Source organism: Mobula hypostoma, chromosome 10 (assembly GCF_963921235.1).
Source record: "Mobula hypostoma chromosome 10, sMobHyp1.1, whole genome shotgun sequence".
Lineage (NCBI taxonomy): Eukaryota > Metazoa > Chordata > Chondrichthyes > Myliobatiformes > Myliobatidae > Mobula > Mobula hypostoma.
In genome coordinates, this window is record NC_086106.1 from 30,242,452 (window position 1) to 30,268,727 (window position 26,276).

Here is a 26,276-nt window from a genome sequence, read left to right on the forward strand (position 1 = left end):
AAACCAATTTCCCCTGCTATGACTATGACTATGAGATAGTCACCAGTTTGTGAGTGAAGAGGTGTCCCTTGAGTTTTCTGCAGACTGATGAAGACGAGCTCTCTGCAGTTACGTCTGACATGTTCTTCGTCCCTCAAATCTCTGGGCTGAGGGAGAACGACATTGGTTATTAACCCCCATATCCCCTGCTCTTTAAAACATTACGGGTCATTTTCACTGCTTCCGCAGGCCGGCGTCTCCCACAGCTGGTTTGTTACGATTTGCCACAGTCCTCTGAAGTCTGACGCACAGTGGGGAACCATTAGCTGGATGTTTAATGCAGCCGGGTCAGCACAGGGCAGGGTTTGGGGCAGTGCACAGTGGTAGAGGTAAGAGCATGAGATGGGTAACAAGGAATCAGAGTGGGGAGCGGGGTGAGGCTGGTCGTGGTAACGAATGACAGAGTTTTGACATTTGGAGGCTGATTGAGAGGAAAAAAGTTTCATTGACTGTTGATATTGAGTATGTCCACCCCTCAGTAAATAACAGGAATAGTTGAGACTGGGGACTAAAAGAAAGAACCGGGTCTGACCTGCAGTGAATTAACATGTCAATTAGAGCTGTATGGGAAAAATACATTTATTTTGTCACTTTTAGTTCTTTAGCAGATCGTCTTTGTTGAACATTATCTGGTTCTGGACTCAACTACCAAGTGAGGCCATTGTTCCCTCTATTCTGTCTGAGTGTACAATAATAACAGATACATTGGTCCTAGGTAACAAGTGACCTGTAACATTCAGACCACAGAGTTGCTCAGCTTAATAATCTCCAATGAGAAAGTCTGATCACCTTCCCTTGGCACTACCATGACTGAGTTCACCATTGTCAATCACCTCGGGGTCATAGTGATCAGAAAGGCTCCAACTATGGTTTCCCACTTCTGCCCTGCCACCTCTGTCTGCCTCGCACCAAACGCCATCCTCCCATCTGTCTGAGGGTCTGCACATTCACCCGCCTTGCTCATCTCTAAGTCGCCCCCTTTTCCCCTCCCCCTCCCGACTTTGAGTTTTCCCTGCATCTCTGATTCGCTCCCTTCACTGTCCAGCTTCCATTCCCCCTGTTCACACCCCTCCCCCATCACCCCTCTCCCTCCACTCCCCTTTTGGGTCTCACACTGTTCATTTGCCCCTCTTCTGCCTCAGTACGGTACCCCTCCCACCTTAGGGTGCCCCCTTACACTCTGGGTCAGGCCCCTGTTCCAATCTCTTGATTCGCCCTCTTCTGCCTCTCTCCCATTCATCCTGTTCCTCTGCCTTTTGGTCAACAGCAACCCCATCCATCCCCAGGTCACCCTTATCTCCCCCCACTGTCTTTGTCTAAAACCCCTCTCCCTGTCTCACTGTCTCTGGCCCAAATACTTAAATCTCCCTTTATCTCCCTTTCCCCTATCTCTAGATTGCGCTCTTACCCCCAAGCTCTGGGTCACTCCCGTTCCCCCATCTCTCAGAGACTTTGTCCCACACTACCACCATCTGTTCATTGTCCCATTTACTCTCATCCACGTCTTTGTGATAGGCCATCCCCTCCCCCCCACTTCAGTATGTCACTCCCCTTCCACCCTCCCCCCTGTCTGTAGATTACTATGTTCAATCACATACCCCCACATCATCTCTTGGTCACTCATTTAAACCCATCCCCCATCTCTGGGTCGCTCACATCCAACTTCTCCCACATGTGGGACACCCCCATCCTTCTCCAACGTTTGGGTGGCCCTTTTCCACCTCTCTTTTACCCCTTCTGTTCGTGGCTGCCCCTAAACCCTCCCCCTTGCTCCACAGCCTCATCCATCTCCTGGAAACTCCTCCCCCCCCTCCAGGTCCCACCCCACCTCCCGTCCCTGCGTCGCCCCCTTTCCCCTCATCCTATCTCTGGGTCATCCCATTGGCGGCATACCTCTTCCCCCATCTCTGCTTCAAACCCTTACCCCGTTTCACCAGCCTCCAGGTCACCCACACTTCTGCCAGTTGTCTGTGTTGCCTCTCCTGCCTCCCATTTCTGTGTCGCCCCCTCACTCCCTGCCAGTGGGATATCTGCGTCCCCTGTCTCTTGGTGGCATCGTCTCCCCACATCTTTGTGTCTCCATCCTCCATTACTGGATCTCCTCCTTCTGACCTTCCCCCTTTTATTGGCCTCACCCTAACCCCTGGCCCCCTTTTACTCCTCCACCTGCCCTGTCTCCATACCTTGGTATGCCCCGTTGCACACCTCGTCCTACCCCTTTCCCTCTCCACCCTCCTCGCATCGATGAGGACGCCCAGTTCCCCATTCCTTCAGCCACACTGTCCCCGGGTGAATACCTCACCCGTTCTCTTATCCCACCCTTCTTCTGGTTTCCCCCTCCCCGCGTCTCTGGTTTTCCCCATGATCATGTTGCCCTCCTCCCCTTCTTTGTGGTTTCTGGCTCGGCCTTTCCCCCTCCCCATCTCCTGTTACACCCTCTCATCATTCTCCCCCCTCCAGATTTATGTATTACCCCTTTCTCTGGGTCTTCCTCTTCTTCCACTCTCCCATCACTGCGTTGACACCCCCTACCTCATTCCACGTGGCTGCTCATCTCTGGGTCGCCCCTTCTCTCCAGTTACTAGATCACTCTCCTAACCCCCCACTGGACCGAATATGGCTGCCACTCCCCCCTCCCCATCATCTCTGGGTCATTCCTTTCTCTCTTAGTCGCCGTCTCTTTCACTCCTCCCCCACCTTACTACCTCTCCAACTGCACTCACATCTAACCCTTTCCCCCCTCTCTGGGTCACCACCTTCCGCTTGCCTGCTCCCTCCCGTTCAAGTCCCCTTCCTTCAGCCCCCACTCCCCTGTCTGCATGTCTCCCTCAATCCTCCTCTCTTTACCATCACTCCTTCTATCCACGTCTCATCCGGTCTGGTCGACCCACTCTCTTTGTTTCACCCCTCTTACCATCCATCGCTGGCTGATCCCCTTGCACCCTGGACCCCTTTCCATCTGACCCCGCTCTCATCTCTAGGTCACCACTTCCCCCCGCCTCCGGATCACCCCTCGCCCCGAGCCTCTCCGACCATCCCTGAGACGCCCCCTTCCCACCGACCCACCCGCTCTGAGCTGCCGCCATTCGTCTCCCACAAGTCTCTATGTCACCACTTCACTGAGTTGTACCCACAGCCCACCCTTTACCCCTCCTGACGTCTCTGGGCTCCCCACCCCTTATCTGGGTCAACTCTTTTCTATCTTTCTCCTTATTATCACCATGTCTGGTTAGCTCCCTTACCCCCCACCCCCACCCCACATCTTCCCTTGCCTCGGGATCAAATGCAAATACAAAGTACTTCAGTAAATTAGATGCATCCTCTGGATTCCGGCAGCTTAGGCTGGATGGACTGACTTCAAAGTTGTGTACTTTTAACACTCCTTTTGCCAGATAATCAACATACATAAAAGGGGCTTCCCTTCCTCCACCATCAACTCTGCTCTCAAACGCATCTCCCCCATTTCATGCACATCTGCTCTCACTCCATCCTCCCACCACCCCACTAGGAATAGGGTTCCCCTGGTCCTCACCTACCACCCCACCAGCCTCCGGGTCCAACATATTATTGTCCGTAACTTCCGCCACCTCCAACGGGATCCCACCACTAAGCACATCTTTTCCTCCCCCACTATCTCTGCTTTCCACAGTGATCGCTCCTACGTGACTCCCTTGTCCATTCGTCCCCTCCATCCCTCCCCACTGATCTCCCTCCTGGGACTTATCCTTGTAAGCGGAACAAGTGTTACACATGCCCTTACACTTCCTCCCTTACCACCATTCATGGCCCAGACAGTCCTTCCAGGTGAGGCAACACTTCACCTGTGAGTTGGCTGGGGTGATATACTGCATCCGGTGCTCCCGATGTGGCCTTCTATATATTGGCGAGACCCAACGCAGACTGGGAGACCGCTTTGCTGAACACCTACGCTCTGTCCGCCAGAGAAAGGAGGATCTCCCAGTGGCCACACATTTTAATTCCATATCCCATTCCCATTCTGACATGTCTATCCACGGCCTCCTCTACTGTAAGGATGAAGCCACACTCAGGTTGGAGGAACAACACTTTATATTCCGTCTGGGTAGCCTCCAACCTGATGGCATGAACATCGACTTCTCTATCTTCCGCTAATGCCCCACCTCCCCCTCATACCCCATCTATTATTTATTTATATACACACATTCTTTCTCTCTCTCTCCTTTTTCTCGCTCTGTCCCTCTGACTATACCCCTTGCCCATCCTCTGGGGTCCCCCCCCCCTTTTTCCTCCATGGGCCTCCTGTCCCATGATCCTCTCATATCCCCTTTGCCAATCACCTGTCCAGCTCTTGGCTCCATTCCTCCCCCTCCTGTCTTCTCCTATCATTTTGGATCTCCCCCTCCCCCTGCCACTTTCAAATCTCTTACTCACTCTTCCTTCAGTTAGTCCTGACGAAGGGTCTCGGCCTGAAATATCGACTGTACCTCTTCCTAGAGATGCTGTCCAGCCTGCTGCGTTCACCAGCAATGTTTATGTGTGTTGTTTGAAATTCCAGCATCTGCAGATTTCCTCGTGTTTGTGTTTTGCCAGATAAATGTTTTCTTCGGCTTCCGTTTGGAATTGCCTCAGCTCCTGAAGTGTACCATAAAACTATTCACATGATATATGAGCACATTGAGCACATGGACGATATTACCGTTTGGGGATCATCTAATCTAACCAAGAGTATGACGCCAGACCTAGACAAGTCTTTGAGGCAACACACAAGGCAAACCTGAAGTTGAATAAAGACAAATGTCAGCTAGGAGTGACTGAATTTACCTTTGCGGGTGATATTATCAGCAAAGAGGGTGATCCATTGAAGGTTTCTGCTATTGAGAACATGCCAAGACCGCAATGTAAAAAGGATGTTCAAAAATTTATCGGAATGTTGTCAACTACATGGGAAAATTCATACCCAATCTTTCCGAACAGCTTGCTCCATTGATGCAGCTAACAGAAAAGAAAAACGAATGGGGCTGGAATCATGAACAGCAGAAGGCAAGGCAAAATCTCAAGAACTTGCACACCAAAGAACCTGTGTTTAAATTCTATGATGCTGAGAGACCCATCAAAATCTCATGTGATGCATCTCGAACAGGCTTAGAGGCAATACTACTCCAGAAACATGATAAGGAATGGCTACCAGTGGCGTTTGCATCTCGTTCATTATCTCATCCACAAACAAGGTATGCCCAAATTGAAAAGAATTGCTCAGCATTAAGTTTGCTTGTGAGAGATTTCATCATTTTGTGTCAGGGCAATCTATTATGTCGAAACTGATTATAAACCTCTGATTGCATTGTTTCGCAAACCTTTAAGCGACTGTCCTTTGCGAATTCAGCGAATGATGATCAAATTGCAAAGATATGCATTGAATGTGTCATACATTCCTGGAAAATTCATGTACACGGCTGACACACTTTCCAGAGCTGTGGATCCAACAAATAAGACAGCCACAGGAACGTTATTGATGTTCAGGTATTTGTTGATATGATCATAGAAACTGTACCTGGCGCTCCCAAAAAGTTGGAACTGCTGCGTCTTGAGACAGAGGACAAAATTCTCAGTCAGGTAATACAAGTGGTGATGGGTGGATGGCCAGATAATAAGCATGATTGTACCTCAGTACTATAAAATTATTGGAACCACAGATCAGAACTGTCTATTGTGGATGGGATATTGTACAAAGGTAGTAGAATTGTGATACCTAAAAGTCTCTGAAAAGAAATGCTTGGGAAAATTCATGAAGGCCACCTAGGTATTGAAGAGTGTAAGAGAAGGGCGCGGGAAGTGATGTTTTGGCACTGGATGAATCACGAAATTGAAGAATTGGTGTCCTGTTGTTAAATATGCTTTAACTACTGTTACGAGAATACACATAAAATTAAGATGTTTGCTGGCCTGGGCTAGCATCAGTGGCATCAGCAGTTGGTCTGCCACCTGCCCTCAGGGGAAGGAGAGATAAGGAACAATGGAGCAGCGTCTGGAGATGTGTAATGAAGGGATGTGGGAGAGAGAGCTGTCTGGAGCGGCTCCCCCCCTTTGAACCCTGAACTGTTTGAAGTGATGGACAGGCGATACCCCAGCAGGGGGATAAAAAGGGACAGGTTCGCTAAGGCGACACACACGCCACCCGAGGTAACGAGACCCTGGAAGCGGTGCGCCTCTCACGAGTGGGTGAGAAGTGCCAGACAACGACAAGGGTGGAAAGGTACGATCAGCGGGAACCCGGTGTGTGTCCGCCCTTGCCTGGGTGCCGGGTTCACTGCAGAGGATCGACCGCATCTGGAGGAGGGGTCACAGTCGGTGACCTCAGGTGACATCACCAAGGACCCGCCCAAAAGCTGTTTGTGAGCCATCTTGCTGGTCTGTGAGTGAAGCAGTGTTCTGAATGATGAGTTGTTCCTATTCTATCTCTCTCTTCCCCCACCTTGTCCATCGCCATGGCCACGATTACTGCGAACTGAACTACTAACTGGACTGAACTTTGAGTCATTTTGAAATTGGTCATTTACCCCTAGACAACGATAGAGCTTGATTGATGCTGTTATCTTAATTCTGTGCACATGTGCGTTTATCATCGCTGAACTGTTGCATTTATTATCCTTTCGATTAATGTGTTGCTTGTTTCTTTAATAAAACTTTCTTAGTTCTAGTACTCCAGACTCCAACTGAGTGATCTATTTCTGCTGGTTTGGCAACCCAGTTACCGGGTACGTAACACTACCAACCTAGCAACCCTAAGGAGCCACTGCATCCACATCTTAGTCCTCAGAGACCTTATCAGAAGGTAGGCATTGATCTTTTTGAAACTGACAACAAAGATTATCTATAATAACAGATTACTACTCATTGTATCCTGAAGTATGCTGTCTGGGCAGAACAACTGCAGAGAACATAATTACATGCATGAAATCAGTTTTTCCCAGTTAAGGGGTACCTGATGAAGTTTTCACAGACAATGGTCCACAATTCAATGGTGAATGCATGAGACATTTTGCTCATGAATGGGGCTTTGTTCATACAACATCTAGTCCATTTTTCCCTCAGTTGAGAAGTCAGTAGGAATTATCAAGAAACTGATGCACAAAGCAAAAGATAGTGGAGGTGAGTTTTATAAAGCTTTGTTAGTCTATCGCGGTACTTGAATGTGGATTTTCACCTGCTCATCTCTTGATGGGACGTCGTGTGAGATCCAATCTGCCAATAGCTGAGAGCCTTCTTAGAGCAGACGGAGGTGAACAAGTGAAAAGATGGAAAGGTGAACACAAAGTAAAGCAGAAAACATGCTTTGACAGATGTTGTCGTCCATTACCTGAACTGCACCAAGGAGATGAAGTAAGGATACAAGACAAAATGAACACATGGACACAGAAAGCTAAGAAAGCTTGAAGAAATACAACCCAGATCATATGTGGTCCGAGCAGAAGAAGGAGCAGTGTTGAGAAGAAATCGCAAAGACCTAAAGGAAGAGCCAACTTCAGAGTTTCAGTTAACTGATGCAGACCAGATAAAACACGGAAATAACAACGAAACACAAGAACTGTGTGAACCACTTAGAAGGTCTACTCGTGTTTGTAAACCCCCAGAGAGATTGATAGAGACATGTTAAATTATTCATTGTTGGTAATTGTTTTTCTTTTTAAGAAACCGAAGATGTGGTGATATGACGTGTAAGAATGTGATTGGAGAGAGTTCTGAGCATGCGCAGGAATGATGGCAAGATCGGGAAGACATGGTTTTGTACACTCGTTGGCCCTGTTAAATAAAAGTTCTATTTCTTCCAGAAGATGGTTCTTTATTAGTGACCCATGGTACGTATTAAGGTAAAGAACACCACAATAGTTACACTTAAAGTACAGTACGGTTACTACTGTGTATAAAACAGTCTATACAGCGGGAGGGCGGGACCACCGCTCACGGAAATCCCCCATATGCCCGCCGCGACCACATGCTTCCTCTCCAAGGACAGCTGGGCACGGACGTATCCTCGGAAAAGGGGCAGGCAGTCAGCCCGGACAGGGCTTTCCACCATTCGCCGCCTAGACCATCTTGGCCAGGCCCAGGACCAGGACCAGGACCACCAGGAGATCCTCCACTCGCCCCGCCCCCTTCCGAGCTTTGTGTAGATGAGGAGGGCGGGACTGAGGTGGAGCCAGAGCCACAGCATCAGCCTCTGAGGAACTCAGCGAGCGTCTGCAACCTCTCGCATGCCGTCTACCTGGCCGTGCTACCTACCATAGTGTATCATCCTATCTGGTCGGGAGGGGCTGGTGTCGGGCTCGAAGCAGAGGTATGGGACAGAGATGCTGAGGAATGACTGACGGATTTTTGAGTGAAGAATGTGACTTCCGGCGGTGCCTTTGGCGCTGAGTGAATGCTCTCATTTCCTTGTTTGCCCCCCACCCCCACCCCCACCCCCACCCCCACCCCCCCTCACGCCGAACCCCAGCTTTCTTCTGGGAAAGCCAAGGGCTGTCGGACTTTGAAAGACAGTTCGGCAGCAGGCAGCGGGGGGAATGCGGGTCTCTCCGGATCTTTCTCTGTGGCAGTTAAGGCTGGGTACAGACGGTGGGAGGAGGGAAGGGGGTGATGGCCGGGTTGAAGGAGAGACAGGGACTCCACACCTCACCTGATACCAACTCCAACAACCCTTTGTGTGTGTGTCTTTCTCTCCTCTCTCTCTCGCCCACTGTTTACCACACGCGTACACTAACCGCACTCTCATATACAAGCACATCATTCACCACATCACCGCAACACATACAGGCACACCACCATGACATAGATCATTACACCTCTGCTCAGTCTACCAGTCCCCTAGGAACCCCTTCCTCCCTCTCCTTTCTCTTTTTACACTGGGTATAGGAGCAGAATTAGGCCATTTGGCCCAGTGAGACTGCTCCGCCATTTCATGGTGGCTGATTTATTATCCCTCTCCACTCCACTCTTCCTGTAACCTTTAATGCTCTGACTAATCAAGAACCTACCAAACTCCGCTTTAAAGATACTCAAAGACTTGGCCTCCACAGCTGTCTGTGGCAATGAATTGCACAGATTCACTACCCTCTATCTAAAGAAATTCCTCCTCATCTCTGTTCTAAATGGACATCCCTGTAGTTTAAGGCTGTGCCCTCTGGTCCTAGTTTCACTCACTACAGGAACCCTTCTCCCCACAAATTATTCAGACCTCTCACTGTGTAACCCAGAAGGGGAGGAAGGGGGCGCCCCTACTCCTTCTCTTTCTCCTATGGTTCTGCCATGGTCCCGATTGTTAATCCCCTATTTTGCCCCTAATCTCCTTTGATTTTGCCTTGATTCCAATCGTTCATTTCCAATTTACTGCTAATTCGCTTGATGATGGCACACCTGGTCTCCATCAAGAATTGCAGTATAAGAACCCTGAAGTCACAACCGCTGGTCGCCAGTTCGTTGGTCTATTCCCGTGTGATAACTTTGTTTCCCGACTGCTTAGAACTGTTAGTTGTATGTTCAGCTCCAGTTTCAAGATATTCCATGAAAACTCTGTCTCGGTGTCAAGACTCCACATCAGAGCTCCGTGTCAAGATTTCTCCTGTTTGCTGTTCAACGTTCACGTCTGCGCAAGCATCCCAACTCAATCTCCGTGCCTGTGTCCTGCACTTGGGTTCTCTGTCGCTCCGTGCAACAGGTCCACTCTGCTCTCTTATCAGGTTCCTTCCCCTCCAGCCCTTTACCCTTTCGACCTATCACCTCCCAACATACTAGTTCATCTCTCCTCCACCACCCACCTGGCTTTACCTGTAACCCTCTAGTTTGCACCCCTTCCTCTCCTCCTCCCACCTTCTCATTCTGGTTTCTTCCCCCGTCATTTCCAGTCCTGATGAAGGGTCTTGGCCTGGAACGTCGACTGTTCATGAACTTCCACAGATGCTGCCTGACCTGCTGAGCTCCTCCAGCTTTTTGTATGTGTTGCTCCGGATTTCCAGCATCCAAAGATTTTCTTCATAGGCGGGTCAATATACCACCTAAGCCCAAAAAATTGCAAAAAAAAAAAACCGTTTTATGATCGTTTATTGTAGCATGCGATGTGGAGAACAACATATCAAAAGTTGGACGATTTTGACTCACGGGAAAGTCTCCAAAAATGACATCAAAAACAAGATGGCCGCCAGCAGAAAAACGTAAAAAATCTGACATAACCATCGAATTGCAAGTTTTTTAAAGCTGATATTTTAATGAATGATCTTTTCACCAATGTTCTTCAAATAACAGTAGTTCCTGGAATTAAATTTGCATTTGTACTGACGTAATAACGTCATTAATGACGTAATCAAGGGACACCTCTGGTATTATACTGACGTCATGACACATGCCACCTTATAGCTTCTCAGATGCAGTCTTGTTCATCATCGTCTTCTATCACTGGCTCATTTGTCATATTGTCACAGCTGCCATCTTGGCAATGCCCACATGCACTGGTGCATTCCAGCCCATGCTTTCTGCAGGTACACTTTAGCGTATTGCACCCTCCCGCACAGTTGCAGTGAATCATCTGAATAAGTACCTCTGGAGCAGACCTTTTGTCTGTCATCACTGGAACGAGTTTTTCCCCTTCTACCCTCCATCCCCACTCAGACGGCTCCATTTCATCACTACAGCCCATCCACTCCATAACCTGGTAGTAAGTCCGCAGGGAGTGAAATTTACAGGCCGAGGTGGTTGGTGGCAGTCTTTCAGCGTGACGGAAGTCTTAGCTCTCGAAACTTTCTCGCAGAGCATATTGTATCTGATAGATGCAAGGGAGTCCTTCTGATTTCCGTTGAACAATGCCACCATTCCCTACAGCTATTGGTTTCCACGACATCCTGACTTCACTTTGGTGAACAGAACGCTTTCGAACAGTCTCTGATTCCCTTTTCTTTCTTGATGATTCTTTGGAACCCCGACTTCTTTCCGATCCCAAATACTCTGGACGTTGAGTCGCATCCGGTAAAGGCATGGAGAAACAATAGATTATTACAAGCTGCTTCTCCGAGTATCTGCTTAAGGACCTTGATATTATAGGCATTTGATTTCACCTTGTCCGAGCGGAAATGGGGTGCAGTGCAGTCTGTTACCACTACATGGTAGAGCAAGAGTACGAGGACATCTGTGTCTTCTCCAGCGAGGGTGGTAGATTTGAAAGCAGACATTGTGACAGCTGCTTTTGCGATCTCAACGTCGGCATCTCCTTCAGCTTGAATCACTTCGCAGCCTCTGTCACAACCGTTCCATGATGAGCTGGATAATTACCTGCTTGCTTGCCTCATTCGACAAGAAACCCTTCTTTTTTCCAAAAAAATTTGTCGCCCCTGTAATGTTCATCTTGTTCGCATTCAAATTTCTACTTCGACGCTGATGGGTACAGTCCTTTATGCTTGGCCCAACCCCATAACCATCGAACACTCCAGTGACTCTGGCATAGTGTTTGACAGTCATCTGCAGTTGAACTGTAAGTGCACCCTCCGTCCATTTTAAGCGGGGCAGAAGTGAACCCCCATCTAGAACATAGTGATCTGTCACTGGGACCGTCTGTGTGACAGTATTGTCCGATTTGGAGGTGACATAGTTCTTTATCGCTTTTGCCAGTTGTGGCTTATCCGGCTGGTGCAAGATATTCTTTGCTTCAAACAAAGACATCGGATATGGACAGAGTTCATAGTTTATCATTTCGTCTAGCTGGAGATCACCAGTCTGTGACACAACTAGGAACCTCCGGAATAACAACGCACGGTCTTCAGCAACTTTGACTGCCCTGCTGGATGCTAGTGTCTTCACCTTCGAACTCCTTTTGTGCGAATACGAGAAAGCAGAGAGTCCGTCCATCTTCCTAACTATGTCATCTCCTACTGCGAACTGGTCATGTACATTGACATCCTTATTTGCATAAACTGTAGTTTATGGAGCGCTAAAACCTCAAATATGGAGTCAAAGTCCGAGAGAACATTGTTAGGGAAATCTAAATTGATTGAAACAATAAGACATTTGGACTAATAGTGACAATAACCATTAAAATACTATGAATATGTCATGACGTCATACGACGTCATGAAACAATAGTTCATAGTTCTGGCGATTAAACACATCCTGCGGGTATTCCCGTTCATATTTTATACCACAATTATGGCACTACCATTGTTAGAAACAGTGAAATATAACAAAATAAGACAGGTATGGGTCCGATTCTTTACATTGGCAGCCATTTTTTAACGTCAGAGTTTTTTACTTTCCCATGCTCCGTTTCTGTCCAACTTTTGATACGTTGTTCAGTATGTCTGAAAGTACAAGAAATCACCCGTGTATGCAAATAAGGGATTAGAAGTTGCACAATATATCATTTGGTCTGTATACATAAATAATAACAATTCTGAGCAGAAGTTTCAGAGCAGCTCGGGGACACAAGTAAATAAAGTTTGAAGGAAGAGCGAGCGCAAGTTGTCAGAGACCAGGTGATCGGTGAGGTCACTTCACCCAGAGCGGTGACCGTTCGGAACCCGTCACTACAGGGACAGACTGAGGGGAGCGGCAGGGATGGATTGAAGGGGGAGCTGAGTGAACAGAGAGGGACAAAAGAACATCAGTACAGGGTGGTGGGACAGGAACACTGGCAGGGACTAGAGGGGCGGAATGGCCTCTAATGTTTAGTGTGTTACAGAGTCAGTAAGGATCAGAAACACAAAATTTTAAATAAAACTGATTTATTTACGACAGAACACTGGGTGGGACCGGAGGGGCAGATTGGCCTCACTACTGTATATTGGGTATGCTATGGAGTCAGAAAGGATCGGAAACACAAGTTTTAAAACAGATTTTTTAACGGATTCACAATCTGTATCTCCAGTCCAATTAAAGGCCAATGTCATCAGAACAAACCCTCCTGTACCCAGTGACCAGGTTCAGTCCCAGGTGTGATGAACAGCAGCAATAACTGCAGAATCTGACAGGAGCCACTCTTAAACTTGCAAATGGATTTAGTTAACCTAATTGGTAAAATCTGAACATAGTTGTTTAAACTGCCTTCTCCGTGTGCCCTTGCTGGTGTTTCAGCAGGAGTGATGACCGAGTAAACCTCTTTGCTCACACAGGACAGGTGTGTAGCCTCTCAGTGTGGATTTGCTATTGCGTCACAAGGTGGGACAACTGAGTGAATCCCTTCGCTCTGTCGGAATAGATAAACGGTCTCTCCACACTGTTGACTCGCCGGTGTGTCTACAGGTGAGGTGGCTGGAGAAATTCCTTCATGCATGCAGATGCGACAGGATCCTGAATTATCCCTTATGGGCTGTACCTTTAAATAGAGGGAGAGCGTGCAGCTGTACAGCACAGACAGCTTGTGAAAGGGAGCGAGAACGAGCAGCTCGTGGTTGTCATGGTGACCGAGGGCGGGGTTATGTGATGGACAGCTGGTGTTCAGCATGCTGAGATAAATACAAGGTCAGCTGGTTGTTGGACAGACACATGGTTTTGGACACTGCATGAGCTTTGTTGTGCCCACAGAAAAGTGGGTTTTTGGAGGGTCAATCAGGAGAATCGACCAGTGGTTCTCGCAGTGAAGAAAGGTGTGATCGGTGGGAAGTTATTCGTGTTTCCAGCCCTCGCCTGGGTTGATAACTTACCCACAGAAGACGGTCCTCTTGTTGTGGTCACATTCGGTGACTTCCAAAGGATTTCGGAGGACAACGGATAATCGACGGCAACAGCTTACCTGAAGAACTAAACAACTCTCTCTCTCTCCATCACTACATCAACTCAATACCACGAACTGAACTGAACTTTACTCATCATCGTAAGACTGTATCCATTTACTTCCTAAGCTTGAAGAAGCTTGACTTTTATATATTTCCACCCTTATATATATAATCATTGCTAACCTGTTCGACGTATCTGAATTAATATTACTGTATTGCGTAGTTACTAATAAACACCATTAGTTAACAGCAATACCAGACTCCAAGGTGTTTTTCTTTTCAGCTGGTTCTTTAACCCGTTACGGGGTACGTAACACAGGGTACTGAATGAATCGAATCCCATCCCACAGGTGAACGGCCTCTCCCCAGTGTGAATTTTCTGATGAGTCTTCAGTTGGAACAACTGAATGAATCTTCCCACAGTCAGTACAGGAGAATGTGTTGTGAATTACTGATGTACCTTCAGACTGGATTACTGGGTTTATCTCTTCCACCCACTGAACAAGGGAGTGGCTTCTCCACACCGTGATCTTACTGGTGATTCTGTAGTTTGGAATATCTGCCTTCGCACAGAAAGATCAGGTGAATGACCTCTCCCCAGTGTGAGCTCGCTGGTGTGTTTGCGAGCTAGATGAACGACTCAGAGCAAGTGAATGATTTCCTTGCTAAGAGCTCATCGGGTCAGATGATGTAGTGGATCCCTCCCACATTTTAAGCAGAGTTGAGCGTCTGATCTCTAGGGAAGATCTACAGGGCCCTGTATCCAATGGGCTTCAAGGAGAACTTTATTTCAGGTACAAATTCAAGCTGGGGTGAGATATGCCTTCTTTTCCAAGGATCAACAAATTTGTTGGTGTTGCAATATTTATCTCCAGGTTGGTTCGTCTACACTAGACCCTACACTGACATACGTTCGAGTTCTCCTCGATGCTACTGATGTACTGTCTTCTCAAGCACCTCCTCCTCTGTCATAAGGTGGTGGCTGGGAACGGACCCAAGTGCAAGACACAGACACTGAAGTACTTGGGACAGGACTAGGATACAGGGTGAGGGCTAGAACATGGACACGAAAACCGGGAACCGGGAACAGGTCTGGACAAAAGAGCTAGGAGCCCTGGCTTGGACTCCGAGCCGGAGACTGGACAAAGACCCAGAACCTGGGTCTTTCCCCTGGCTTGGACCCCAGAACTAGGCAAGGACGTGACTTGGCTGTCAGACAGGACGAGGCTGGAGTCTTCAGACTTGAGGCGAGGCTGGAGACCAGAGACTTGAGGCGAGGCTGGAGACCAGAGACTTGAGGTGAGGCTTGAGACCAGAGACTGGAGGCGAGGCTTGAGACCAGAGACTTGAGGCAAAGCTTGAGACCAGAGACTGAAGGTGAGGCTTGAGACCAGAGACTGAAGGCAAGGCTTGAGAACAGAGATGGAGGCGAGGCTTGAGACCAGAGATGGAGGTGAGGCTTGGGGTGAGGCTTGACGCTTGGGGTCTTGAAGCTCCTCCTGGGCAGGGCGCTGATCTCCACCCGACGGAGGCGAGGGACAGAACCAACCGCAGGGTAACGGCAATCTGGCCTGACTTACCCGACGGAGGAAAGGGACAGGAAGGGACAGGACCCACCGCAGGATAACGGCAATCTGGCCTGGCTTACCCGACAGAGGCAAGGGACAGAAAGGGAGCTAGGTTCAGGGTGGCTCCAAGACAAGACTTCAGGCGAGACGAGGTGAGAATTACCAGCAAGACAAGGCAAGGCTTCAGGCAATGCAAGGCGAGACAAGAACTTCAGGCGAGGCGAGAGTTATCAGCAAGGCATGGCAAGGCTTCAGGCGAGGAAACAGAAGGCAGGGGAAGGGATACAAGGAGTCAGGACGAGAACAATCCAGCCACCACGCCCTGGTCTCTGGAGGTATTTATGCAGTCAGCCCCAACGAGAATCAGCTGCCTCAATTAGAGCTCAACAGGAACAGAAACAGGGTAGACAGGAAAACCTGGAGCAAGGTTCGATAGACTGGACCGTGAACCGGAATGCGGACATCATGGACTGGACCATGACATCCTCCACATTCAAACACTGGTGGTATTCAAATGTTGGTAAACTGATATTCACAGACTGATGAATTGTTGTGTTTGAGATTTGCCATACAGAAAAATCCCTTGTCTTTTCTACATTATAAGACGTTTACAAAATACACCAATGGGCGAAGAACAGTACTGCAGGTGAGATGGTTTTAGTCTCTAAGGTGAGTTCTGATGTCACACTTTTAGTGAGGCTCCACACAAGTTAGATGAAAATTGTGGGCGGGATTCACTACATCATCCTCATCTTCTCTCTCATCACGGTTTAGGCATCTGGGCTCAGCATCAAATTCCATGACTGTCTACCGGTCTGTAACATAAAGGGTCAAGCCTACCCATCATCTCTCAATGATATGGCCCAGTTTGTCTCTGTCCATTGCTATAGCTTAAAAGTTCTGGGCATATCCCACTGCCCTGCTAGGAGCACATAGTATTTACGTGGCTGCTCCTGGAGATTATCTAATCACTGTGATCATTGACGATGGTGAACTCAGTAATGGTAATGCTAAGGAATGCCAAGGGAAGGTGATTAGAATTTCTCATTGGAGGTTGTTAATGTGAGCAACTCTGTGGTTTGAATGCTACAGGTCACTTGTTACCCAAGGCAAGGGTGTTTGTTATCATTATGCACCCAGAAAGAATAAAAGAAATAATTGTCTCGTTTGGCAGAAGGGTCTACAAGCAGAGGACATTTGACAAATTAAGATGGTTTGCTGAAGAACAAAAAGTAATACAAGGCGATAATGTTTCCCATGTTGCTCTAATAGGCATTTTGATTCACTGGAACTTGGATGCAGTTCTTTCTTTTATGCTCCAATATCAGCTATTCCCGTTATCTACCGAGGTATGGACATCAGCTGGTTCTGCATATCGCATCTGATCTCAATGCTCCATTCCAATTGGTAGAAATTACTAATCCAATTGCTTATCTACTTATCTGAAAGAAACACAATAAATTCTTCATGCGAGAAAAACTTGGAAGTATATTTTTGGGTCGAGTCCCAGATCTTTAGATTCAGATAGCCAGATGTTTGCTGTGCCTGGGAGGTCCACTGCTCCCATTCCTGGAGCCATTTCCCACGGAGTGCATGCACACCCTTCACCACTTGTGCACTCGATTTGCAGTAACAGTCCATTCTGAAGCACAGAGGTTTCTGGCTAACAACAGCACCATTGAAATCGTTTACAATCACTGTCCCCCCTCCCCTGCTAAATGGCACCAATCCAATCAATATTTTTATAATATTAGCAAAGCAAACTCCCACCTACAATAAACTCAATGTCAATAAGCATTCGGTGTTCCAACAGTGACAGTTAACCTATTTCGTTTTCCCTGTGAATTTTGTGACTTTCTCATTCATTGCCACGTCCCCTGCTTCTGATCACGTGCTGTTACCCCACCACACTCCAGAGCCCCAAACACCGTCACTGGTTTCTGAGCTTGCTAAGTTGAATATTCAACTCACTCTGCTTTCAGACTTTAGAGGACAATGCTATATTGTAACAACCAGCTGTGTGACACACAGCCCTTTAAATGCACAGAAGATTACCAATAATGTTCAAGAGCTGGGAATAAGGAGAGTAACAACCAATGTCATTCTTCCTCAACCCAGAGATATGTGGCACAAAGAACATGTCACACCCAACAGCAGCGAGATGGTCTTCTTCTCCAGTCTCTAGAAAGTTATGCAGAAAATTCAAGAGAAACCTCTTCAGCCACGGAGTGGTAATGATTTGGAACCCATCAGCACAGAGAGAACAAGAGGTGAACAGCAGGAATGGATTTAAAATGGAAGAGAAACACGAGTAGTAACAAACTGGCCTGAGTTGACTCCCTACTATATAGTGGGTGTGCTGTAAATTCACAAAGCACCTGAGACAGAGTTTAAAATAGAACTCATTTATTTGTCACAGATACAGGTTACTAAATTCCAGTCGGATCAAAGCTGAACACCTGCAGGAGAAGCTCCTGTCATACCAGTGACAAGTGTGGAGCACTGGGTGTGATGAGACGCCGCAAACATCGCAGTGATTGGCCACAATTGTCACTTTCGAAAGTGTCTCTGGACTCAGAAACTGTGAGGGTTAAATATCCAGCAGGCTGCTTATTTAAACCTTTTCCCGAGTGTGAACTCGGTAGTGCTTTACAAGGCTGGATGACTGAATGAAACCCTTCCCACATTCAGAGCAGGTGAACGGCCTCTCTCCAGTGTGAACTCGCTGATGTATCTTCAGTTGAGATGACTGAGTAAATCCCTTCCCACAGTCTGAGCAGGTGAACGGCCTCTCCCCAGTGTGCACTCGCTGGTGTGCCAGTAGGTCAGATGACCGAGTGAATCCCTTCCCACAGTTTGAGCAGGTGAACGGTCTCTCCCCAGTGTGAACTGACTGGTGTGTCTGTAGGTGACATGACCTTTTGAATGCCTTCCCACATTCAGAGCAGGTGAACGGCCTCTCCCCAGTGTGAATTCGCTGATGTACCTTCAGTTGAGATGACCGAGTAAATCCCTTCCCACAAACTGAGCAGGTGAATGGCCTGTCCCCAGTGTGAATTGACTGGTGTGCCAGAAGGTCAGATGACCGAGTGAATCCCTTCCCACATTCAGAGCAGGTGAACGGCCTCTCCCCAGTGTGAACTCGCTGATGTACCTTCAGTTGAGATGACTGAGTGAATCCCTTCCCACAGTCTGAGCAGGTGAACGGCCTCTCACCAGTGTGAACTAACTGGTGTGCCAGCAGCTCAGGTGACCGAGTGAATCCCTTCCCACAGTCTGAGCAGGTGAACGGTTTCTCCCCAGTGTGAACTGACTGGTGTGACAGTAGGTGACATAACTGAGTGAATCCCCTCCCACACACAGAACAGATGAACGGCCTCTCGCCCGTGTGAACTGACTGGTGCCTCTGCAGGTGATATGACCGGGTAAACGCCTTCCCACAGTCTGCGCAGATGTACGGCGTCTCCCCACTGTGAACTGACTGGTGTGCCAGTAGGTCAGATGACCGAGTGAACCCCTTCCCACAGTCTGAGCAGGTGAACGGTCTCTCCCCAGTGTGAACTGACTGGTGTGTCTGTAGGTTGGATAACTGCGTGAATCCCTTCCCACACTCGGAACAGATGAACGGCCTCTCCCCCCTGTGAACTCGCTGGTGTGCTTGTAGGTGGGAGGACTGAGTGAATGACTTCCCACATTCAGAACAGGCGAAGGGCCTCTCCCCAGTATGAACTCGCTTATGTACCTTTAGTTGAAATGACCGAGTGAATCCCTTCCCACATTCTGAGCAGGTGAACGGCATCTCCCCAGTGTGAATTGACTGGTGGGGAGACTATGCGAGTCCCTTCCCACAGCTTGAACAGGTGAATGTCTCACCCCAGTGTGAACTCGTTGAGGTACCTTCAATTGAACTGACTGAGTGAATCCCTTCCCACAGTCTGAGCTGGGAAACAGTCTCTCTCCAGTGTAGCTACAGATGGAATTACTGAGTGAATCCCTTCCTACATTTCGAGAAAATGATGTACACCTCTCCTCAGTGTGAACTCACTGGTGTGTCAGCAGATCAGATAACAGAGTGATTCTCTTCCCATACACGGAACATTTGTCTCCCTCCTGAACTCACTGCTGTGTCTGCGGGTGGGCTGCGTGAGGGAATCTCTTCCCATGTACCGAGGAGGTGAGCAGTCACTCACTGGGGTGAATTTTCGGATGCACCTTCAGCTTGGACGACAGAATGAGTCATATACCGCAGTCAGAAGAACAGATGAATGATCTGACTCTGGTGTATATCGTCAGGCTGGATACTGAGTATATCCCCTCCCACACAGAGCAGGTGAATGGCCTCTCCACAGTGCGAACTCACTGCTGTGACTAGGGGTGGACTGAGTGAGTGAATACCTTCCCACATTAAGAGCAGGTGAATGATATCTCCCTGCTATCAATTGTCTGACAATTCACCAAGTCAGAAGTTAGCCCCTTGTAAAATCATTGCAGCTGATGAACTGATCTCTGGTGAACAAATGCTGGTGTGTTCTCAGCACCCCGGTTCCAGCGAATTTCACTGAGTTAAAACAGAATGTTTCCTTTCAGACACAAAACACAGGTCCAGCTGGGATGAGATACGTCTTCATCTCCAAGGATCGATAGCAAATATATTGGTGTTAAGGAAATATCTGGACACACACAGAAGAACTGATGTGTTGTTGTGTTTGAGATTTCCGTTTGCAAATCCTTTGCCGTTTCCAACCTGCGAAAAGATTTTCAAAAGAAATCAGTGGGTGAAGGACAGCATTTCAGATGAGATCATTTTAATCTCTGTGGTGAGATCTGACATCACACTGTCACTGTGAGGTTCAACACAAGTTGGAGGAACAACTCATCCTCTAACTGGCACAGATCAGACTGACACGTTCTGTCTCTGTCAGAATGGATAAGTTCTGCCCACCTTTCATCTATGAGCTTGCTCAGTTTGTCTCTCTCTATTAGAACTATTTCACGTTCTGGGTATGTCCCACAGCACCACAAGGATCACATGATATTACATGGCTGATCCTTGAGACTCATTAATTACTCTGGGTCCATTGATTGACAGTGGTGAATTCATCGATGGCAATGCCAATGAATATGAAGGGAAGGGCATTAGTCTTTCTCAGACAGATCATTAACCTGAGGCACGTTGTGATGTGAAAGCTACAGGTCATTTGTTACCTTAGACAAACGTGTTTGATGTCATTACCCACCCAGAGAAAATGGGTCAAAAACATGTTGCCATGGGTAGAAACATCCAGAAACAGAGGAGGTTGAACAAAGGTGATTTTCTAAAGAATCAAAGCTGATGTAGGGTGTGTTTCTTCTTTGCAACACTTGTTGACATTTTAAAGCAAGTTCAAGTTCATAGTTCAAACGTACATATACTGTCAAAGTGTGTGTACCCCATAGAACCTTGAGATTGGTCTGCTTGCAGACAGCCACAAAACAAAGAAACACAATAGAACCCACTTAAAAACATCCACACTTCAAAGACCATCAGATGCCCAATGTGTGGGGGAAAAAAAGTACAAATCATGCAAACAGTGAAAAAAGTAAATGGATGACGAAGGGTCTCGGCCTGAAACGTCGACTGCGCCTCTTCCTATAGATGCTGCCTGGCCTGCTGCGTTCACCAGCAACTTTGATGTATGTTGAATGACACACAGGGCATTATCTGCAGAGTCCCTGAAAGTGAGTCCACACCTGTTGAACGACACACACACACACATAAAATGCTGGAGGAACTCAGTAGGCCAGGCAGCATCTATGGAAACGAGTAAACAGTCGACGTTTCGGGCTGAGACCCTTTAGCAAGGCTGGAGGAAAAGGAGATGTGAAGTCAGAGTAAGAAGGTGAGGGGAGTCTCAACTAAACACATTGTCTACCAAGATTTCAACATCAGCCTGATGCCAGCATCAGAGCTGATCTCAATGTTCGCTAATCCATTTATCTGAAAGGTGCCCTGGAAACTCTTCCTTCAAGATTAACTGGAAAATGTATTTTTGTTCCAATTTCCTGAACCTTGGACTCAGCCAGCTGGAGCTCAGCTGTGCCTGGGAGATCCATCCACTCCCTGCTCCTCTGTCTGCACTCACATTTTTAAAAATCTTTTTATTGATAGATAATCTTCTACAGCTTTAAAATGGTGCAAGATTTCAGCAGATTGAAATATATACAGTTAATAAAGCTGAAGAAAAAAAACTTACCAAAAAAGTATAATATATTCTTTAATGATAATATATGAAAAAGAAAAGAAGGAAAAAGAGAAACCCAACTACTAAAAGAAAAAAACAGTAACTACAAGAGAAAGAAAAAGAAAAAAGAAGAGAGGGGGGAAAACCCTTTAGGATCCAACTCCTGGAGCAATACGTCTTACAATCATCTACATATATAAGAAGAAAAATCATCAACCGCCAATTCACATTTATATAAATAAGACTGGAAGGAAACCATGTAAATTAATTCAAATTAAATGATAATATTTGGCAAAAGAGCCCCATCTTCTCTCAAAATCAAATTGAGGATCAAAAGTTCTACTTCCAATTTTTTCCAAGCTAAGACATAACATTACTTGAGAAAACCATTGAATTAATGTAGGGGCAGAGGTATCCCTCCATTTCAATAAGACAGCCCTTCTTGCCAACAATGTGACACATGCAATTATATGTTGGTTTGAAGAGGAAACACGCATGCAATTGCATCTGTCTGCACTTACAAACGCACCCCACGGACTGGCAGGGAAGGCACTGCAAACGTCACTCATGGTTGCCCCTGTACTCAGAAGGCTCCACAGACTAGATACCTATCTATCTGTCATGGTCTCAGCGATATTCGAGTGCTGTAAAAGTGGCACTGGCATCTTCACTCATCAGCAGTAAATTCCCCAGGTCCCAGGTATGGATCATGGGCAGAGAGAGGAGGAGAGAGCTGCGATTGTGCCGGGCCGCGTGGCCAGTGTGTCCCGTGCTGGTGAAACTCACTCCCAGAGCCCCACTCCTACCTGCTTCTTCTTGTAAGTTTAATGGTAATTGGCAGACCAATACAAGGTGCATTACTGCCATCTACTGGGTTGGAGTGTGGACCAAAAAGACAGCAAGTATACCCCCTCCAAAAATCCCCAAAGGATAACAAAAGGTACAGCACATTTCAGAGAGTCAAATACGTGCTTACATACATTGTGGTGGCAGTAACGTCCTAACAAATGTTCTGTGTTAAACTGTGTGTGCTGCATGGATTTCAATTTAGCAATCGGAGGTTTCCTTTGCACCTCAAACAAAATATGCTGCACTGTTTCTTGACAGCTATAAGTGTCCATATCATGCCTATTAATTCCAAATAAGGAATTATTCAACCTAGTAAGTCCAATACCCAGACATGTAATTAAAACTTCCTCCCTCCTGTTACAAGCATCTCCCAGTTGAGTTCTCACCTTCATTTCTTTTCCTGATCCCAACTTTGATGCCACAGTGATTGTACACACTTTTTAATTATGGCTTTCACCTCCCCCTTATGCAAAAGCACCACTACATTTACATCCTTAATTTTAGGTGATCACTTGGCAGGAACGTCTGCCACCTCATTTGCTTCAACTCCAACATGGGCAAGGACCCATAGGAAATGTATACACAAGCCTAGACCCTGCAGCCTCAACAGATGTTGTCCAATCTCCAGAAGAATATGAAATACCTGTTTTAATAGGTGTCAAAACTGAGAATGAGTCAGAGCGCAGAAGTACATAATCAGGGCATACTTCTTTGATCCATTTCAAAGCCAAAATAACAGCAACCATCTCAGTTGTGAATACTGATACTTTATCTGATAATCTTTTCTTCATAGACACCTGAAGTTTGGAACACAAACTGAAACTGTCACAGGATTTTTGAATCATCTCTATAGATATGTACGTAAAAAGACATAATATCATAATTATATAGACATCCGTTAGTCTCATGAGACCATGGATTTGTGCCTTGGAAAGTTTCCAGAGCGCAGGCCTGGGGAAGGTCATATGGAAGACCAGCAGTTGCCTATGCTGCAAGTCTCCCCTCTCCACGCCACCGATGTTGTCCAAGGGAAGGGCGCTAGGACCCATACAGCTTGGCACCGGTGTCGTCGCAGAGCAATGTGTGGTTAAGTGCCTTGCTCAAGGACACAACATGCTGCCTCAGCTGAGTCTTGGACTAGCGACCTTCAAATCACTAGACCAACGCCTTAACCACTTGGCCATGCGCCAACACAATATCATAATTGAAGAAGCATATATCACTGAACTACCTGTGCCACAGATATACAATCGTTCTTCATCTTTTCTTGAATAAACCACAGGCAAAGGGAAAAACCATAAGACCATAAAACATAGGAGCAGAATTAGGCCATTCAGCTCATCGAGTCTGTTCTGCTAACCATCAAAGCTGATCCATCATCCCTCTCGGCCCCATTTTCCTGCCTTCTCCTCATAACCTTTGGTGCCCTGATTAATCAGAAACCTATTAACCTCCACCTTCATATACCCTATGATTTGACCTTCACGAGGTCCTAAAGGATTAAAGATGATGCAAGGATTTTGTTGTTTCTTTTTCCTGTTCAACACTCACTGATAGTTTAATTGGCTGGAAACTTTCTTTTTAAGCCTCAGTCTCACTAAGCATGTTACCAAGATTTCAACATCAACTGGTTCGAACATCGGAACTAATCTGAACGTTCGGTAATTCATTTGTCCGTCTTCATCCAAGATTAACTCGGAAATATACTTTGTAAACACAAAATATTCTTCAGATGCTGGGGTCAAAGCAACACTCACAACAAGTTGGAGGAACTCAGCAGGTCAGGCAGCATCCGTGGAAACGATCAGTTAACATTTCGGGCTGGAACCCTTCGTTAGGACTGAAGAGAGAGGGGGCTGAGGCCCTACAAAGAAGGTGGGGGGAGGGTGGGAAGGAGAAGGCTGGTAGGTTCCAGGTGAAAAACCAGTAAGGGGAAAGATAAAGGCTTGGAGGAGGGGAAGCAGGGAGGGTATAGGCAGGAAAGGTGAAGAAGGAAAAGGGGAAAGCACAATGGGTAGTAGGAGGCAGCTGGGGGAGGGGCAGAGTGACATAGGGATGGGGGAAGGGAGGGGGAGGGAATTACCGGAAGTTGGAGAATTCAATGTTCATACCAAGGGGCTGGAGACTACCCAGACAGTATATGAAGTGTTGCTCCTCCAACCTGAGTTTAGCCTCATCATGGCAGTATAGGAGGCCATGTATGGCCATATCCGAATGGGAATGGGAAGCAGAGTTGAAGTGGGCGGCAACCGGGAGATCTTGTCTGTTGTGGTGGACGGAGCGGAGGTGCTGGAAGAAGCGGTCCCCCAGTCTGCGTCAGGTTTCACCGATGTCGAGGAGGCCGCACCGGGAGCACCGGATGCAATAGGTGACCCAACAGACTCACAAGTGAAGTGTTGCCTCACCTGGAAGGGCTGTTTGGGGCCCTGAATGGTGGCAAGAGAGGAGGTGTAGGGACAGGTGTAGCATTTGCGCTTACAGGGATAAGTGCTGAGTGGGAGATCCGTGGAGAGGGACGTTGTGGACCAGGGAGTCGCGAAGGGAACGATCCCTTTGGAAAGCGGAGAGGGGTGGAGACGGAAAGATGTGCTTAGTGGTGGGGTCCTGTTGAAGGTGGCGGAAGTTGCGGAGGATAATGTGCTGGATCCGGAGGCTGGTGGGGTGGTAGGTGAGGACAAGGGGAACTCTGTCCCTGTTGTGGTGGCGGGAGGATGGGGTGAGGGCATCTTTGATGACGGCTGGAGGGAAATCACGATCATAAAGAAAGGACATTTGAGATGTTCTGGAACGGAAAGCCTCATGCTGGGAGCAGATGCGGCGGAGACGGAGGGAATACACTTTGGTTCCAAGTTCCTAATCCTTGGGTTTAGATAGCTGAAGCTCGGATGTGTTTGACAGATCCATCCAACCGCGCTTCCAAAGGCGCCGACGAACGGGCGGGGAAAGCGGGGGAAACGCCACCATGGCTGCGAATATACCCAGAAGACCCCACGAACGAGAAACCCGTAGGTCCGACCCGACCAAAGCGACGCGCATGCGCGGAAACTTGACACCGTCGCCGATCAGCAGAAAACTCCCTGGGGCCTGGTTACGGGAGAAAGGGTGGGAAAGGACTGGAGCTGTTGGTGCCCTTGAAAGCCCCACCCGGAACCCTGCTCCTACCTGCTGCCGATCTTCCAGAACCTTTACAACACACAGACAACGCTGGGGAACTCAGCAGGCCAGGCAGCACCTATGGAAAAGAGTTCAGTCGGCGTTTCGGGACGAGACCCTTCAGCAGAACTTCACCCGGAACCTTTAGTCCACTCAGTGCCTGCACGATATTCGTCACCTATCGGCGACCTACCCGCATGCGCATTTAATCGGTAGGTCACAGGCGGCGAATCCTGAAGCGCGGAGATTTCTGGGCAACCAAAGTGCCATTCAAGCTGTCTGCAAGCTCCGGTTCCCCCCTACCACATGTCTCAAATCCAGTCTATGTTTTCATATCGAACACTCAGTAGTTCCTTTAACGCAGCAAGCTCCCGCAAACCATACACTCTGTACTAACGTAAACACGAGGAATTCTGCAGATGCTGGAAATTCAAGCAACACACATCAAAGTTGCTGGTGAACGCAGCAGGCCAGGCAGCATCACTAGGAAGAGGTACAGTCGACATTTCGGGCCGAGACCCTTTGTCAGGACTAACTGAAAGAAGAGCTAGTAAGAGATTTGAAAGTGAGAGTGGGAGGCGGAGATCCAAAATGATAGGAGAAGACATGAGGGGAAAGGATGGAGCCAAGAGCTGGACAGGTGATTGGCAAAGGGGATATGAGAGGATCATGGGACAGGAGGCTCAGGGAGAAGGAAAAGAGGGAGGGGGAAAACC

The 26,276-nt window shown here is 47.6% G+C and overlaps 1 protein-coding gene across 1 annotated transcript; it reads right to left on the bottom strand.

Moving 5' to 3' along the window:
- Positions 1–17,746: 17,746 nt before the first annotated feature.
- LOC134352799 (zinc finger protein 239-like) lies at positions 17,747–26,021 on the bottom strand. Its single transcript, XM_063060275.1, has 2 exons — positions 25,570–26,021; positions 17,747–20,081 (listed from the first exon to the last, which is right to left on the bottom strand). The coding sequence occupies exon 2, from the start codon at positions 19,134–19,136 to the stop codon at positions 17,952–17,954; it is 1,185 nt and encodes a 394-aa protein (XP_062916345.1). The 5' UTR covers positions 19,137–20,081; positions 25,570–26,021; the 3' UTR covers positions 17,747–17,951.
- Positions 26,022–26,276: the final 255 nt, after the last annotated feature.

Bases quoted from the DNA above. Each gene is read 5' to 3' on its own strand.
- LOC134352799 (XM_063060275.1), bottom strand. From the start codon at position 19,136: ATGCCGTTCACCTGCTCAGAATGTGGGAAGGGATTCACTCGGTCATTT.